General features: G+C 47.2%; 1 protein-coding gene across 1 annotated transcript in view; it reads left to right on the top strand.

The window, feature by feature from the left end:
• Positions 1 to 18,088, top strand: part of tnr (tenascin R (restrictin, janusin)) — a 349,786-nt gene that overhangs the window by 115,485 nt on the left and 216,213 nt on the right. Inside the window, exon 6 of the mRNA XM_067989625.1 lies at positions 6,865 to 7,134. Within this exon, the coding sequence (XP_067845726.1) occupies positions 6,865 to 7,134 (270 nt within the window). The remainder of the gene's footprint in view (positions 1 to 6,864; positions 7,135 to 18,088) is intronic.

Genomic DNA, 18,088 nt, shown 5'->3' on the forward strand with positions numbered 1-18,088 from the left:
AGACCGAGGCTCAGGTTCCTACACCTCTCTGAGGGGCAGTGCACACGGAGGATCAGAGTCAGTCGCCAGATAGTCGCAGAAATCTGCAGCCTCCTTCATGCCGAGCTGCTCCCGGCTGGGCCCGAGCAGCATCTCCTTACCTGTCGCTGTTAAAATCACCACTGCCCTCGACTTCTTCACCTCCGGATCATTCCAAGGTGTCACCGGGGACATTGCCAGGGTCTCTCAGTCGTCTGCCCACAAGTGCATAAGGCAGGTCACCGACGGCTTGTTTCGCAGGGCCTCGCAATACGTCAACTTCCCCATGGACGACCTCAGCCAGACGGAGAGGGCAGTGGGATTCCACGCTGTGGCTGGCTTCCCACGGGTGCAGGGTGTAATCGATTACACCCATATAACAATACGAGCACCTCCACACGAGCCAGGACTGTTCATCAACAGGAAGGGCTATCACTCCATCAACACTCATCTCCTCTGTGACCACCGCAAGAGATTCCTTCACGTGTGCGCCAGATTCCCTGGCAGCTGCCACGATTCCTTCATCCTCCGGGAGTCCAACATCCCGCCCCTCTTCCACGCACCCAACACCCGCAAGGGCTGGCTCCTCGGGGACAAGGGATACCCCCTGCACACGTGGCTCATGACACCTCTGAGGAGCCCCATCACCGAGCAACAGTGTTGATATAACGACAGCCACATCGCCACCAGGTCTACAATTGAGCATGTTATAGGGCTGCTCAAGATGTGCTTCAGATGCCTTGATCGTTCTGGGGGAGAGCTTCAATACGCACCAGACAGAGTGGGACACATTATAATCGTGTGTTGTGCCCTGCACAACATGGCACAACAGAGAGGGGTGCTGCTTGAGGAGGCCCCATCCACATCTGCCGCCCACATTGAGGAGGAGGAGGAGGAGGAGGAGGAGGCGGAGGAGGAGTAGGAGGAGGAGGAGGAGGAGGAGGCGGAGGAGGAGGAGGAGGAGGAGGAGGCGGAGGAGGAGTAGGAGCAACCCAAGGGCAGAACAGCAGCTCACCTGGCTGCTCGTGAGGCCAGAGAGTCACTGAGATGTGAACGGTTCTCCTAACATCAGACAGTGTGAAGAGTCCAGTCCTCACCACCTGGACAGAGCAGCGCCCACACCAGCCCCTTCCCCCCTCCCTGCACAAAACAGACCTGCAACTACACACACGCCCACTGTAGAGTGACCCAATGGGTGGCATCAAGTGTGGGCGTTCATGGTGAACCTCATGAAAGGGCCTTATTACAGAAGCCAGTCAAGAATGGCCAAGACGTGGCAGTAGTGGTGACAATAATAATATTTCATGTGAGTTTCACAAAAAAGCAAATATAAATAAAAAACATGACCAACCGTCAAACACCTTGTGCATCCCCTTCGTGATCACAAAACCTTCACCTTTCTCTTCCGACTACTCCTATGTGGTGCATCCCCTGTGGCTGCAGCAGAGGTAGTGGCAGGTTGCTCTTGTTCATGCCCTGACCAATTAGATGCTTTGGGCCTATGCCCTCTGGGTTTCGGTGCCCGTGAGGGTCCCTCCAAAGACTGCTCCACCTGCACCTGTGCAGGGGCAGACTCGGCCACCTGGAGAAGAGGCAGCATTGTGGGTACTGGTTGAGAGGGGGGCAACGGGTGAGATGTGGGAGCACTTTGAGTGGTGTCCCCACTTCCATGGCCCCTTTCACCATCATCCCTCTCCTGGGCCAGGCCCACATCACTCCTACCACCCTGCTGGAGAACAGTTTGCAGGACATGTGTGAAGCCTTGTAAAGCCAGTGCTAGTGTATCTGTCAGCCTGTTTAAGGCGGCAGAATGTTGTTCACCCTGAGTCTGAATGGCCGTTGTCAGGGCCTGAATGGACTCATTTGTAAGGCGAGCCTTCCCTCCATCACAGACATTCCTGCACTTACCCGCGACACTATCTCAGAGATTCCCTCACGTCCCTGTGACACTATCTCAGAGATTCCCTCACGTCCCTGTGACAGTATCTCAGAGATTCCCTCACGTCCCTGTGACAGTATCTCAGAGATTCCCTCACGTCCCTGTGACAGTATCTCAGAGATTCCCTCACGTCCCTGTGACAGTATCTCAGAGATTCCCTCACGTCCCTGTGACACTATCTCAGAGATTCCCTCACGTCCCTGTGACACTATCTCAGAGATTCCCTCACGTCCCTGTGACACTATCTCAGAGATTCCCTCACGTCCCTGTGAAAGTATCTCAGAGATTCCCTCACGTACCTGTGACACTATCTCAGAGATTCCCTCATGTCCCTGTGACACTATCTCAGAGATTCCCTCACGTCCCTGTGACAGTATCTCAGAGATTTCTTCACATCCCTGTGACACTATCTCAGAGATTCCCTCATGTCCCTGTGACACTATCTCAGAGATTCCCTCACGTCCCTGTGACACTATCTCAGAGATTCCCTCACGTCCCTGTGACACTATTTCAGAGATTCCCTCACGTCCCTGTGACACTATCTCAGAGATTCCCTCACGTCCCTGTGACACTATCTCAGAGATTCCCTCACGTCCCTGTGACACTATCTCAGAGATTCCCTCACGTCCCTGTGACAGTATCTCAGAGATTCCCTCACGTCCCTGTGACAGTATCTCAGAGATTCCCTCACATCCCTGTGACACTATCTCAGAGATTCCCTCACGTCCCTGTGACAGTATCTCAGAGATTCCCTCACGTCCCTGTGACAGTATCTCAGAGATTCCCTCACGTCCCTGTGACAGTATCTCAGAGATTCCCTCACGTCCCTGTGACACTATCTCAGAGATTCCCTCACGTCCCTGTGACACTATCTCAGAGAATCCCTCACGTCCCTGTGACACTATCTCAGAGATTCCTTCACATCCCTGTGACACTATCTCAGAGATTCCCTCACGTCCCTGTGACACTATCTCAGAGATTCCCTCACGTCCCTGTGACACTATCTCAGAGATTTCTTCACATCCCTGTGACACTATCTCAGAGATTCCCTCACGTCCCTGTGACAGTATCTCAGAGATTCCCTCACGTCCCTGTGACACTATCTCAGAGATTCCCTCACGTCCCTGTGACACTATCTCAGAGATTCCCTCACGTCCCTGTGACAGTATCTCAGAGATTCCCTCACGTCCCTGTGACAGTATCTCAGAGATTCCCTCACGTCCCTGTGACAGTATCTCAGAGATTCCCTCACGTCCCTGTGACAGTATCTCAGAGATTTCTTCACATCCCTGTGACACTATCTCAGAGATTTCTTCACATCCCTGTGACACTATCTCAGAGATTCCCTCACGTCCCTGTGACAGTATCTCAGAGATTCCCTCACGTCCCTGTGACAGTATCTCAGAGATTCCCTCACGTCCCTGTGACACTATCTCAGAGATTCCCTCACGTCCCTGTGACAGTATCTCAGAGATTTCTTCACATCCCTGTGACACTATCTCAGAGAATCCCTCACGTCCCTGTGACAGTATCTCAGAGATTCCCTCACGTCCCTGTGACAGTATCTCAGAGATTCCCTCACGTCCCTGTGACACTATCTCAGAGATTCCCTCACGTCCCTGTGACACTATCTCAGAGATTCCCTCACGTCCCTGTGACACTATCTCAGAGATTCCCACACGTCCCTGTGACACTATCTCAGAGATTCCCTCACGTCCCTGTGACAGTATCTCAGAGATTCCCTCACGTCCCTGTGACAGTATCTCAGAGATTCCCTCACGTCCCTGTGACACTATCTCAGAGATTCCCTCACGTCCCTGTGACAGTATCTCAGAGATTCCCTCACGTCCCTGTGACAGTATCTCAGAGATTCCCTCACGTCCCTGTGACACTATCTCAGAGATTCCCTCACGTCCCTGTGACAGTATCTCAGAGATTCCCTCACGTCCCTGTGACACTATCTCAGAGATTCCCTCACATCCCTGTGACACTATCTCAGAGATTCCCTCACGTCCCTGTGACACTATCTCAGAGATTCCCTCACGTCCCTGTGACAGTATCTCAGAGATTCCCTCACGTCCCTGTGACACTATCTCAGAGATTCCCTCACGTCACTGTGACACTATCTCAGAGATTCCCTCACGTCCCTGTGACAGTATCTCAGAGATTCCCTCACGTCCCTGTGACAGTATCTCAGAGATTCCCTCATGTCCCTGTGACACTATCTCAGAGATTCCCTTCCTTTCCTGTGCCACCATTCCACTCATGCAGAAGTTGGACTCCTCCATCCTCTGTGCTATTGTGGAGAGTGTGCGTGGCACCTGTTCCAGCACCTCGCAAATGTGCTGCTGCCCCTCGATCATTCTCCTTTTAAAGGATGACCCCCAGGGTTCAGAATCTGTGTCCAGCTGAGCAGAGCCTGGAGAGGAGTGGTCCCACCGACACGGACTCTCCACAGCTGCCCCTGCCACCAGCGTCTGCTCGTGCTCACACGTGTGGTAACTCACCAGGTGCAAACCCGACAGGTCCTCTGAGGAATCGCCCTCCACCATCACAGCGGTCGCTGAAGGCCCTGTAAGATAACAGAAGGCAATATTAAGCATGATGACAGATGTTGAGGTTCTGAAGATGGCAAGGCATGTTAACATCAATTCATATTGTGTGTGCTGAATGTTAAAGTTCTGTCACCAGACGTTTGTCGGGTGCCAGTCTTGGTGTCCCCGACGGACAGGCACTCGAGGGTGAGGCTCAGCTCCAGCGCCTCCTGCTCCGTGTCTGTGAGGACGATGATCTGTTGCGGCCCCCCCTCCGGTCCTCGCCCTCTCTCATGCATTCTGGGCTCTCTTCTCCTATAAGGGGAGAAAGTACAGACACGAGAGTGAGTGATGGTGACGTGGCCAACCGATGAATGCATTGGTTTGGGTGCGGCTGACCGTGAAAGAGATGCATCAGAGGGTGAGTATGAGACAGAGCCATGACATTGGATGAGGATTGGGGTGAGTGGTAGTGGTGGGGTGAGTAATGGGGAGGTGAGGAAGTGGTGAGGGAGTGGAGGTAAGTTGAGGATGAGCTTTGAGTGGGTGTGAGGAGTGATGTGATAGAGTAGTGTGGGCAGTGCAGAATGAGTTGGGGGGTGGGGGCGGTGATGTGGAAGATGGAATGTCGGAGAATCAGTAAGTTACTCACTTTGACTGACCTGGTTAGGTCATTGAAACGCTTCCTGCACTGGATCCAGGTGTGGGAGACGTTGCTGCTGCTGGTGACCTCCTCTGACACCTCGAGCCAGGCCTTCTTGTTGACAGTTGAACAGATATTGATACTCAATGGGATACAGTTCGACAGACACTGACTCTCACTGGGGTACAGTTCCACAGACACTGACTCTCACTGGGGTACAGTCCCACAGACACCGACTCTCACTGAGGTATGGGTTCCACAGACACTGACTCTCACTGGGGTACAGTTCCACAGACACTGACTCTCACTGGGGTACAGTTCCACAGACACTGACTCTCACTGGGGTACAGTTCCACAGACACTGACTCTCACTGGGGTACAGTTCCACAGACACTGACTCTCACTGGGGTACAGTTCGAGAGACACTGACTCTCACTGGGGTACAGTTCCACAGACACTGACTCTCACTGGGGTACAGTTCCACAGACACTGACTCTCACTGGGGTACAGTTCACAGACACTGACTCTCACTGGGGTACAGTTCCGCAGACACTGACTCTCACTGGGGTACAGTTCCGCAGACACTGACTCTCACTGGGGTACAGTTCCACAGACACTGACTCTCACTGGGGTACAGTTCCACAGACACTGACTCTCACTGAGGTCCAGTTCCACAGACACTGATTCTCACTGGGGTACAGTTCCACAGACACTGACTCCCACTGGGGTACAGTTCCACAGACACTGACTCTCACTGGGGTACAGTTCTGCAGACACTGACTCTCACTGAGGTACAGTTCCACAGACACTGATTCTCACTGGGGTACAGTTCCACAGACACTGACTCCCACTGGGGTACGGGTTCCACAGACACTGACTCTCACTGGGGTACAGTTCCACAGACACTGACTCCCACTGGGGTACAGTTCCACAGACACTGACTCTCACTGGGGTACAATTCCACAGACACTGACTCTCACTGAGGTACAGTTCCACAGACACTGATTCTCACTGGGGTACAGTTCCACAGACAGTGACTCCCACTGGGATACAGTTCCACAGACACTGACTCTCACTGAGGTACAGTTCCACAGACACTGATTCTCACTGGGGTACAGTTCCACAGACAGTGACTCCCACTGGGATACAGTTCCACAGACACTGACTCTCACTGGGATACAGTTCCACAGACACTGACTCCCACTGGGATACAGTTCCACAGACACTGACTCTCACTGGGGTACAGTTCCACAGACACTGACTCTCACTGGGGTGCAGTTCCACAGACACTGACTCTCACTGAGGTGCAGTTCCACAGACACTGATTCTCACTGGGGTACAGTTCCACAGACAGTGACTCCCACTGGGATACAGTTCCACAGACACTGACTCTCACTGGGATACAGTTCCACAGACACTGACTCCCACTGGGATACAGTTCCACAGACACTGACTCTCACTGGGGTACAGTTCCACAGACACTGACTCCCACTGGGATACAGTTCCACAGACACTGACTCTCACTGGGGTACAGTTCCACAGACACTGACTCTCACTGGGGTACAGTTCCACAGACACTGACTCTCACTGGGGTACAGTTCCACAGACACTGAATGTATCATTGACTGGATCTGTATTCCAGTGAGAGTCAGCGCCACGTGTGTATTGAGCAGATTGTTGGATGCAGCTGCTCTTTTCACCGAGTGTTCCTGATGTCTTTCTCTCTTCAGTGATTGACGGACTGAATCAGATCACCATCAGGGAGGTGGCTGATACGTTTGCCTTTGTGGAATGGACACCTCCGAGATCACATGTTGACCACACCCTGCTCTCGTATGGACTAGCGAGTGGGAATGGTGAGAAGACTGTGCTGAGACTGCAGCCCACACTGAGCCAGTACTCCCTGCAGAACCTGAAACCCGCCTCCCAATACCAGGTCTCAGTCACTGCTGTCCATCAGCACGGTCAGAGTCAGCCCATGACTGCTGCCTTTATCACAGGTACACGCCTCTGTGTGCATGAGTGTGTGTGTCTGTGTGTGAAGTGCGAGGGCTCTCTGCCCCTCGGAGTGACAGAGAGCTGGATTACCACCTCTCACTCGAGGCACTCACATGGACAGCTTTTCTCTGTCACCTCGATTTTCTGATCATTGTCATCTTAGTTTATGTTTCTGAGTGCAGAACCATCATGTCTGAACATGCGTGTGTCTGTACAATTATTTCTGTATATTTCAATCATAATCTCTGAATGTGCATGTATTGGCATGTGTTTCTGTGTATTTCAATCACTGTGTATGAGTCTGTGTAATTGAAATATTTCTGTGTATTTCAATCATTATGTATAAATGTGTGTGTATTAATGTGTGTATTAATTTGTGTATAAATGTGTGTGTATTGATGTGTGTATTAATTTGTGTATAAATGTGTGTGTATTGATGTGTGTATTAATTTGTGTATAAATGTGTGTGCATTAATGTGTGTGTATTAATGTGCATATTAATGTGTGCGTATAAATGTGTGTATTAATGTGTGTGTATTAATGTGTGTGTGTATAAATGTGTGCGTATTAATGTGTGCGCATAAATATGTATATAAATGTGTGTGAATAAATGTGTGTGTATTAATGTGGGCGTATAAATGCGTGTGTATTAATGAGTGTGCATAAATGTGTGTGTATAAATGTGTGCGTATTAATGTGTGCGTATTAATGTGTGCGTATTAATGTGTGCGTATAAATGTGTGCGTATTAATGCGTGCGTATTAATGTGTGTGTATTAATTTGTATATAAATGTGTGTGTATTAATGTGTGTGTATTAATGTGTGCGTATACAGGTATGTGTATAAATGTGTGTGCATTAATGTGTGTGTATACAGGTATGTGTATAAATGTGTGTGTATTAATGTGTGTGTATTAATGTGTGTATTAATGTGTGTGTATTAATGTGTGTGTATACAGGTATGTGTATAAATGTGTGTGTATTAATGTGTGTGTATTAATGTGTGTATTAATGTGTGTGTATTAATGTGTGTATTAATGTGGGTGTATTAATGTGTGTGTATACAGGTATGTGTATAAATGTGTGTGTATTAATGTGTGTATTAATGTGTGTGTATTAATGTGTGTATTAATGTGGGTGTATTAATGTGTGTGTATACAGGTATGTGTATAAATGTGTGTGTATTAATGTGTGTATTAATGTGTGTGTATTAATGTGGGCGTATTAATGTGTGTATTAATGTGTATATAAATGTGGGTGTATTAATGTGGGCGTATAAATGTGTGTGTATTGTGTGTGTATTAATATGGGCGTATTAATGTGTGTGTATACAGGTATGTGTATTAACGTGTGTGTATTAATGTGTGTGTATTAATGTGTGTGTATTAATGTGTGTGTACAAATCTGTGCAAATTAATGTGTGTGTATTAATGTGGGCGTATTAATGTGTGCGTATAAATGTGTGCGTATTAATGTGTGTATTAATGTGTGTGTATTAATGTGTGTATTAATGTGGGTGTATTAATGTGTGTGTATACAGGTATGTGTATAAATGTGTGTGTATTAATGTGTGTATTAATGTGTGTGTATTAATGTGTGTATTAATGTGGGTGTATTAATGTGTGTGTATACAGGTATGTGTATAAATGTGTGTGTATTAATGTGTGTATTAATGTGTGTGTATTAATGTGGGCGTATTAATGTGTGTATTAATGTGTATATAAATGTGGGTGTATTAATGTGGGCGTATAAATGTGTGTGTATTGTGTGTGTATTAATATGGGCGTATTAATGTGTGTGTATACAGGTATGTGTATTAACGTGTGTGTATTAATGTGTGTGTATTAATGTGTGTGTATTAATGTGTGTGTACAAATCTGTGCAAATTAATGTGTGTGTATTAATGTGGGCGTATTAATGTGGGCGTATTAATGTGTGCGTATAAATGTGTGCGTATTAATGTGTGTGTATTTGAATGTTTTTTATATTTCAATCACTGTGTCGACAGCTGAAGCATGAAGCAAAAAGAATGGATTGTGAACTGAGTGGGAACTTGAGAATTTGCTGAGGGGGGACTCTGTTAAAGTAGTGAGTGAACTGAAATTAAAATTTAGTTTAAAATTTAACAGAGAACTTTAAAACTTTAACAGAAACTGCAAGTCAGTGGCAGTTAACGGTTAACAGTTAATCAGCTGTCAGTGATTGTCTGAGCAGCGGGTAATTCCTGGGAGCTGGGAGCTGATTGAACAGTTGTAACTGCTGGTCTCAAAAGGTGTATAAAGTAGAAGATACCTGCTGAATGAGAGTGTATTGTGAATGGAGTGGGTCGTGAACTGAGTGGGAACTTGAGGAATTGGTGAGAGGGGGGATTAGGTGGAGAGGGGGAATTAGGTGGAGAGGGGGGATTAGGTGTCGAGGGGGATTAGGTGGAGAGGGGGGATTAGGTGGAGAGGGGGGATTAGGTGGAGAGGGGGGATTAGGTGGAGAGGGGGGATTAGGTGGAGAGGGGGGATTAGGTGGAGAGGGGGGATTAGGTGTCGAGGGGGGATTAGGTGGAGAGGGGGAATTAGGGGTAGAGGGGGAATTAGGTGGAGAGGGGGAATTAGGTGTCGAGGGGGATTAGGTGGAGAGGGGGAATTAGGTGGAGAGGGGGAATTAGGTGGAGAGGGGGGATTAGGTGGAGAGGGGGAATTAGGTGGAGAGGGGGAATTAGGTGTCGAGGGGGGATTAGGTGGAGAGGGGGGATTAGGTGGAGAGGGGGGATTAGGTGGAGAGGGGGAATTAGGTGTCGAGGGGGGATTAGGTGGAGAGGGGGAATTAGGTGGAGAGGGGGGATTAGGTGGAGAGGGGGGATTAGGTGGAGAGGGGGAATTAGGTGTCGAGGGGGATTAGGTGGAGAGGGGGAATTAGGTGGAGAGGGGGGATTAGGTGGAGAGGGGGAATTAGGTGTCGAGGGGGATTAGGTGGAGAGGGGGGATTAGGTGTCGAGGGGGATTAGGTGGAGAGGGGGGATTAGGTGGAGAGGGGGAATTAGGTGGAGAGGGGGGATTAGGTGGAGAGGGGGGAATTAGGAGGAGAGGGGGGATTAGGTGGAGAGGGGGGAATTAGGTGGAGAGGGGGGATTAGGTGGAGAGGGGGGAATTAGGTGGAGAGGGGGGATTAGGAGGAGAGGGGGAATTAGGTGGAGAGGGGGAATTAGGTGGAGAGGGGGAATTAGGTGGAGAGGGGGGATTAGGAGGAGAGGGGGAATTAGGTGGAGAGGGGGAATTAGGTGGAGAGGGGGGATTAGGTGGAGAGGGGGAATTAGGTGGAGAGGGGGAATTAGGTGGAGAGGGGAATTAGGTGGAGAGGGGGAATTAGGTGGAGAGGGGGAATTAGGTGGAGAGGGGGGATTAGGTGGAGAGGGGGAATTAGGAGGAGAGGGGGAATTAGGTGGAGAGGGGAATTAGGTGGAGAGGGGGGATTAGGAGGAGAGGGGGAATTAGGTGGAGAGGGGAATTAGGTGGAGAGGGGGAATTAGGTGGAGAGGGGGGATTAGGTGGAGAGGGGGAATTAGGTGGAGAGGGGGAATTAGGTGGAGAGGGGGGATTAGGTGGAGAGGGGGAATTAGGTGGAGAGGGGGAATTAGGTGGAGAGGGGGGATTAGGTGGAGAGGGGGGATTAGGTGGAGAGGGGGGATTAGGTGGAGAGGGGGAATTAGGTGGAGAGGGGGAATTAGGTGGAGAGGGGGGATTAGGTGTCGAGGGGGAATTAGGTGGAGAGGGGGGATTAGGTGGAGAGGGGGGATTAGGTGTCGAGGGGGATTAGGTGTCGAGGGGGATTAGGTGTCGAGGGGGATTAGGTGTCGAGGGGGAAGGACAGTGAACAGAGAGGAGGAGCTCTGAGAGACCCAGAATAAAAGGGCAGGTTAATCGGGGTAAGTAAACAGTGAGGAAATTAATAATATTCGAGTATAGAAAGGGAGTTTAGAAAAAAAGGTTTCTAAAAATAATGGAGGGGCAGCTGAGACCCACTGCCTGGAATTCCTGTGTTACGTCAGGTAAAAGGGGAGGTAGTTGAGATACTGGATAGGATAAAAATTGATAAAGAGGAGCTACTAGAAAGGCTGACTGTACTTAAAGTAGATAAGTCACCCGGTCTGGATGGGATGCATCCGAGGATGCTGAGGGAAGTAAGGGTGGAAATTGCAGAGGTACTGGCCAGAATCTTTCAACCACCAAATGTTTACAGAAAGAGAGAGATCTGGGGGTATATGTGCACAAATCGTTGAAGGTGGCTGAACTGGTTGAGAAAGTGGTTTAAAAAAGCAGACGGGATCCTGGGCTTTATAAATGGAGGCAGAGAGTACAAAAGTATGGAAGTCATGATGAACCTTTATAAAACACTGGTTCGGCCACAACTGGAGTATTGTGTCCAGTTCTGGGCACCGCACTTTAGGAAAGATGTGACGGCCTTAGAGAGGGTGCAGAAGAGATTTACTAGAATGATTCCAGGGATGAGGGACTTTAGTTACGTGGATAGACTGGAGAAGCTGGGGTTGTTCTCCTTGGAACAGAGACGGTTGCGAGGAGATTTGATCGAGGTATTCAAAATCATGAAGGGTCTAGACAGAGTAGATAGAGAGAAACTGTTCCCATTGGCAGAAGGGTCAATGACCAGAGGGCATAGATTTAAGGTGATTGGCAAAAGAACCGAAGGTGACATGAGGAAAATCTTTTTTACACAGCGAGTGGTTAGGATCTGGAATGCACTGCCCGAGGGGGTGGTGGAGGCAGATTCAATCATGGCCTTCAAAAGGGAACTGGATAAGTACTTGAAGGGAAAAAATTTGTTGGGGTACAGGGATAGGGCGGGGGAGTGGGACTAGCTGGATTGCTGTTGCATAGAGCCGGCACAGACTCGATGGGCTGAATGGCCTCCTGTGCTGTAATGATTCAATGTATGAATGTGCATGTATTTGAATTACACAAATACATGCAATCACCATGTATGAATGTGTGTGTAATTACAAGTATTTCTATGTATTCATAGAATGTGTGCAAGTATACACAATTGCATACATGATTCAAATACAGACTTTCAAACATTGAAATATTCAAAATACATGCAAATAGACAGACTTTCATAGATGATTGAACTATAAAGAAGTAAATGGAAATACACACTTGAACACATGATTATTAAATCGACAATTTCATACATGATGGAAATGGTAAAAGACACACATTCATACATGACATTTGAATTACACAGAACTACATGCATGTACATACAGTTTCATAGATTGAAATACATGCAAATACACACATGGTGATTGAAATATATAGAAATATAATCACTATGTAGGAAAGTCTGTTTATATGCACTTATCTGTGTTAATCACTCCATGTACAACAGTCTGTGTATTTCACTCCATGTACTACAGTCTGTGCATTTCACTCCATGTACGACAGTCTGTGTATTTCACTCCATGTACTACAGTCTGTGTATTTCACTCCATGTACTACAGTCTGTGCATTTCACTCCATGTACTACAGTCTGTGTATTTCACTCCATGTACTACAGTCTGTGTATTTCACTCCATGTACGACAGTCTGTGTATTTCACTCCATGTACTACAGTCTGTGTATTTCACTCCATGTACTACAGTCTGTGTATTTCACTCCATGTACGACAGTCTGTGTATTTCACTCCATGTACTACAGTCTGTGTATTTCACTCCATGTACTACAGTCTGTGTATTTCACTCCATGTACGAAAGTCTGTGTATTTCACTCCATGTACTACAGTCTGTGTATTTCACTCCATGTACGACAGTCTGTGTATTTCACTCCATGTACTACAGTCTGTGTATTTCACTCCATGTACTACAGTCTGTGTATTTCACTCCATGTACTACAGTCTGTGTATTTCACTCCATGTACTACAGTCTGTGTATTTCACTCCATGTACTACAGTCTGTGTATTTCACTCCATGTACGACAGTCTGTGTATTTCACTCCATGTACGATGGTCTGTGTATTTCACTCCATGTACTACAGTCTGTGTATTTCACTCCATGTACGACAGTCTGTGTATTTCACTCCATGTACGACGCTCTGTGTATTTCACTCCATGTACTACAGTCTGTGTATTTCACTCCATGTACTACAGTCTGTGTATTTCACTCCATGTACGACAGTCTGTGTATTTCACTCCGTGTACGACAGTCTGTGTATTTCACTCCATGTACTACAGTCTGTGTATTTCACTCCATGTACTACAGTCTGTGTATTTCACTCCATGTACGACAGTCTGTGTATTTCACTCCATGTACTACAGTCTGTGTATTTCACTCCATGTACGACAGTCTGTGTAATTGACTCCATGTACGACGGTCTGTGTAATTGACTCCATGTACGACAGTCTGTGTAATTGACTCCATGTACGACGGTCTGTGTATTTCACTCCATGTACGACAGTCTGTGTATTTCACTCCATGTACGACGGTCTGTGTATTTCACTCCATGTACGACAGTCTGTGTAATTGACTCCATGTACGACAGTCTGTGTAATTGACTCCATGTACGACAGTCTGTGTATTTCACTCCATGTACGACAGTCTGTGTATTTCACTCCATGTACTACAGTCTGTGTATTTCACTCCATGTACGACAGTCTGTGTATTTCACTCCGTGTACGACAGTCTGTGTATTTCACTCCATGTACTACAGTCTGTGTATTTCACTCCATGTACTACAGTCTGTGTATTTCACTCCATGTACGACAGTCTGTGTATTTCACTCCATGTACTACAGTCTGTGTATTTCACTCCATGTACGACAGTCTGTGTAATTGACTCCATGTACGACGGTCTGTGTAATTGACTCCATGTACGACAGTCTGTGTAATTGACTCCATGTACGACGGTCTGTGTATTTCACTCCATGTACGACAGTCTGTGTATTTCACTCCATGTACGACGGTCTGTGTATTTCACTCCATGTACGACAGTCTGTGTAATTGACTCCATGTACGACAGTCTGTGTAATTGACTCCATGTACGACAGTCTGTGTATTTCACTCCATGTACTACAGTCTGTGTATTTCACTCCGTGTACTACAGTCTGTGTATTTCACTCCGTGTACGACAGTCTGTGTATTTCACTCCATGTACTACAGTCTGTGTATTTCACTCCGTGTACTACAGTCTGTGTATTTCACTCCGTGTACGACAGTCTGTGTATTTCACTCCGTGTACTACAGTCTGTGTATTTCACTCCGTGTACGACAGTCTGTGTATTTCACTCCGTGTACTACAGTCTGTGTATTTCACTCCATGTACTAGTCTGTGTATTTCACTCCATGTACGACAGTCTGTGTATTTCACTCCATGTACGACAGTCTGTGTAATTGACTCCATGTACGACAGTCTGTGTATTTCACTCCGTGTACGACAATCTGTGTATTTCACTCCGTGTACGACGGTCTGTGTATTTCACTCCGTGTACGACGGTCTGTGTATTTCACTCCGTGTACGACGGTCTGTGTATTTCACTCCGTGTACGACGGTCTGTGTATTTCACTCCGTGTACGACGGTCTGTGTATTTCACTCCTTGTACGACGGTCTGTGTATTTCACTCCATGTACGACGGTCTGTGTATTTCACTCCATGTACGACGGTCTGTGTATTTCACTCCATGTACGATGGTCTGTGTATTTCACTCCATGTACGACAGTCTGTGTATTTGACTATTTCTGTATAGTTCAATCATCATGTGTAATATTTTCATGCATTTCTGAATATTTCAATCATGTATGAAAGTTTATTTGCAATTATTTCTATATATTTCAATCAACATGCTGGAAAGTCTGAGTATTTGCAATCACTGTTTGAGTGTGCGTGTATTTGCATATGCCTGAATACCCAAATGTATTTCTATATTTTGTCACGCACAGATCCACATTAAACCTACATTTTCACTGAAGGTTCTCCCAAATTGTCCATTTCCAAAACATCTGCCACTCAAATTGGAGGAGCTTTACTCTGTATCTAACCCTGTACCTGCGTCGGAGTGTTTGATGGGACAGTGTAGAGGGAGCTTTACTCTGTATCTAACCCTGTACCTGCCCTGGGAGTGTTTGATGGGACAGTGTAGAGGGAGCTTTACTCTGTATCTAACCCTGTACCTGCCCTGGGAGTGTTTGATGGGACAGTGTAGAGGGAGCTTTACTCTGTACCTAACCCGTGCTGTACCTGCCCTGGGAGTGTTTGATGGGACAGTGTAGAGGGAGCTTTACTCTGTATCTAACCCGTGCTGTACCTGCCCTGGGAATGTTTGATGGGACAGTGTAGAGGGAGCTTTACTCTGTATCTAACCCGTGCTGTACCTGCCCTGGGAATGTTTGATGGGACAGTGTAGAGGGAGCTTTACTCTGTATCTAACCCCATGCTGTACCTGCCCTGGGAGTGTTTGATGGGACAGTGTAGAGGGAGCTTTACTCTGTATCTAACCCGTGCTGTACCTGCCCTGGGAGTGTTTGATGGGACAGTGTAGAGGGAGCTTTACTCTGTATCTAGCCCGTGCTGTACCTGCCCTGGGAATGTTTGATGGGACAGTGTAGAGGGAGCTTTACTCTGTATCTAACCCGTGCTGTACCTGCCCTAGGAGTGTTTGATGGGACGGTGTAGAGGGAGCTTTACTCTGTATCTAACCCGTGCTGTACCTGCCCTGGGAGTGTTTGATGGGACAGTGTGGAGGGAGCTTTACTCTGTATCTAGATGTGCTCAAGATGACCTGATCTAATTCACCTATTTCCCCCCATGCAAAATTGGTGTTGGTGGTTTGAATGATTTGAGTGTGGAATGTGTGTGAAGAGATCCTGCAGGGTTCTGCTGTGGGTTTTTGAGGCACGGGATGCTTTGCGACAGGGATTGTTGTGGGAATGGAAATTTTTCCTTTGAAGGGAAATTTGGATTTATTATCTGAAGCAAAGGAAGTGTGTGGATATGTGGAAAATGTGGGCAGTGTGATTCGTATTGGAGTTCTCTCGAAAGAGCCAGCACAGACACAATGGGCCGAATGGACTCCTCCTGTGCTGCAAATTGTATGGCTATATAGTTCCACTCCTATGAATGGTGTTTGAGCAGTTCATGATGAACATACGAACAGGGGGAAGTGATTCAGCCCCTCGAGCCTTTTCTACCATGCAATTAGATCATGGCTGACCTGTATCTTAACTCCATTTACCCGCCTTTGCTCCCTATCCATTCATACCTTCACCCAACAAAAATCTCGCAATCTCAGGTTTGAAAGCTCCAATTGACCCCCAGCACCAACAGCTATTTTCGGGGGAGAGAGTTCCAGATTCCCACTCCCCTTTGTGTGAAGAAGTGCTTCCTGACATCACCCCTGAACGGCCTGGCTCTAATTTTAAGATTATTCCCCCTTGTCCCCCCCACCAGAGGAAATAGTTTCTCTCTCTCTACCCCATCAAATCCTTTAATCATCTTAAACACCTCGATTAGATCACCCCTTAATCTTCTATACTCGAGGGAATACAAGCCGAGTCGATGCAAACTGTCCTCAGAATTTAACCCTTTCAGCCCCGGTATCATTCTGGTGAATCTGCACTGCACCCCCTCCAAGACCAATATATCCTTCCCGAGGTGCGGTGCCCAGAACTGAACCCAGGATCTCCAGATGGGGTCTGACCAGAGCTCTGAACAGCTGGAACATAACTTCCTGCCCTTTGTATTCCAGCCCTCGAGATCAAGGCCAACATTCCATTAGCCTTTTTCATCATTTTCTGTACCTGTCCACTGGCTTTCAGTGATTTCTGTATTTGGACCCCTAAATCTCTCTGCTCCTCCACAGTCCCGAGCTTCTCACCATTTGGAAAATCCCCTGATTTATCTTTCTTATGTCCCAAGTGGATGACCTCACACTTCCCCACATTGAACTCCATCTGCCCACTCAATGGCCCTTGGCAACTTTCTGCTCCCATCTACACTATTTACTGTCCCACCTAACTTAGTGTCGTCAGCAAACTAAGATATACAGCTCTCTATTCCTTCATCCAGGTTATTGATAAATAGTGAAAAGCTGAGGCCCCAGTCCAGATCCCTGGGAGACACCACCAATCACATCCTGCCAACTTGAGCACATACCCATTATCCCATTATCCCTACTCTCTGTCTCCGACCTCCTATAACCAATTCCCTACCCATGTCAATGGGTTGCCTCCAATTCCACCCACTCTCATTTTTGTTCACAGTCTCTTATGTGGAATCTTCTCGAATGCCTTCTGGAAGTCCATATAAGTAAAATCCATCGACACTCCCTCACCGACCACATTTGTTACCTCCTCAAAAAATTCAACTCGGTTCATTAGATATGACCAACCCTTTACAAATCTGCACTGACTCTCTCTGATCAGCTCACATTAGTCCAAGTGATCTCTGCTGTTCCCTGCCTTTATATAAGCCCTTTCTTTTAGTTTTATTCTATCTCTCACTTCCCTCGCTAAAGGTTGTTTAATTACACAAGTAGATCTCTTGCTCTTTCGGAGTATGTACGAGTCTTGTATTGAACCAAATACTTCTTTAAACACCTCCCACTGCTCATCCGTAGTTTTATCCGTTAATAGTTCTGCCCGGTCTGTTGTGGTCAATCTCTGCCTCCTCCCTCCAAAGTTAGTCTTACTTAAATTTAAAACCTTGGTTCGTGATTCACCCTCTCCCCCTCAAACCTAGCTTCGAATTCAATCATATTATGGTCACTGTTGGCGACCTGTTCCCTTATCGTTAGATTACTGACTAGTTCAGGTTCATTACTCGGTCTAAGATGGTCTGTTCTCTTGTTGGTTCAAGATCATATTGTTCCTGAAAACTGTCCCGAATACACTCAAGAAATTCACTGCCTTTGTGACTCGAGCTGTTCCGAGTCTGTGTGAAAATTAAAGTCTCCGATTATC

The sequence above is a fragment of the Heptranchias perlo genome, chromosome 9 (genome assembly GCF_035084215.1).
Source record: "Heptranchias perlo isolate sHepPer1 chromosome 9, sHepPer1.hap1, whole genome shotgun sequence".
Taxonomy (NCBI): Eukaryota; Metazoa; Chordata; class Chondrichthyes; order Hexanchiformes; family Hexanchidae; genus Heptranchias; species Heptranchias perlo.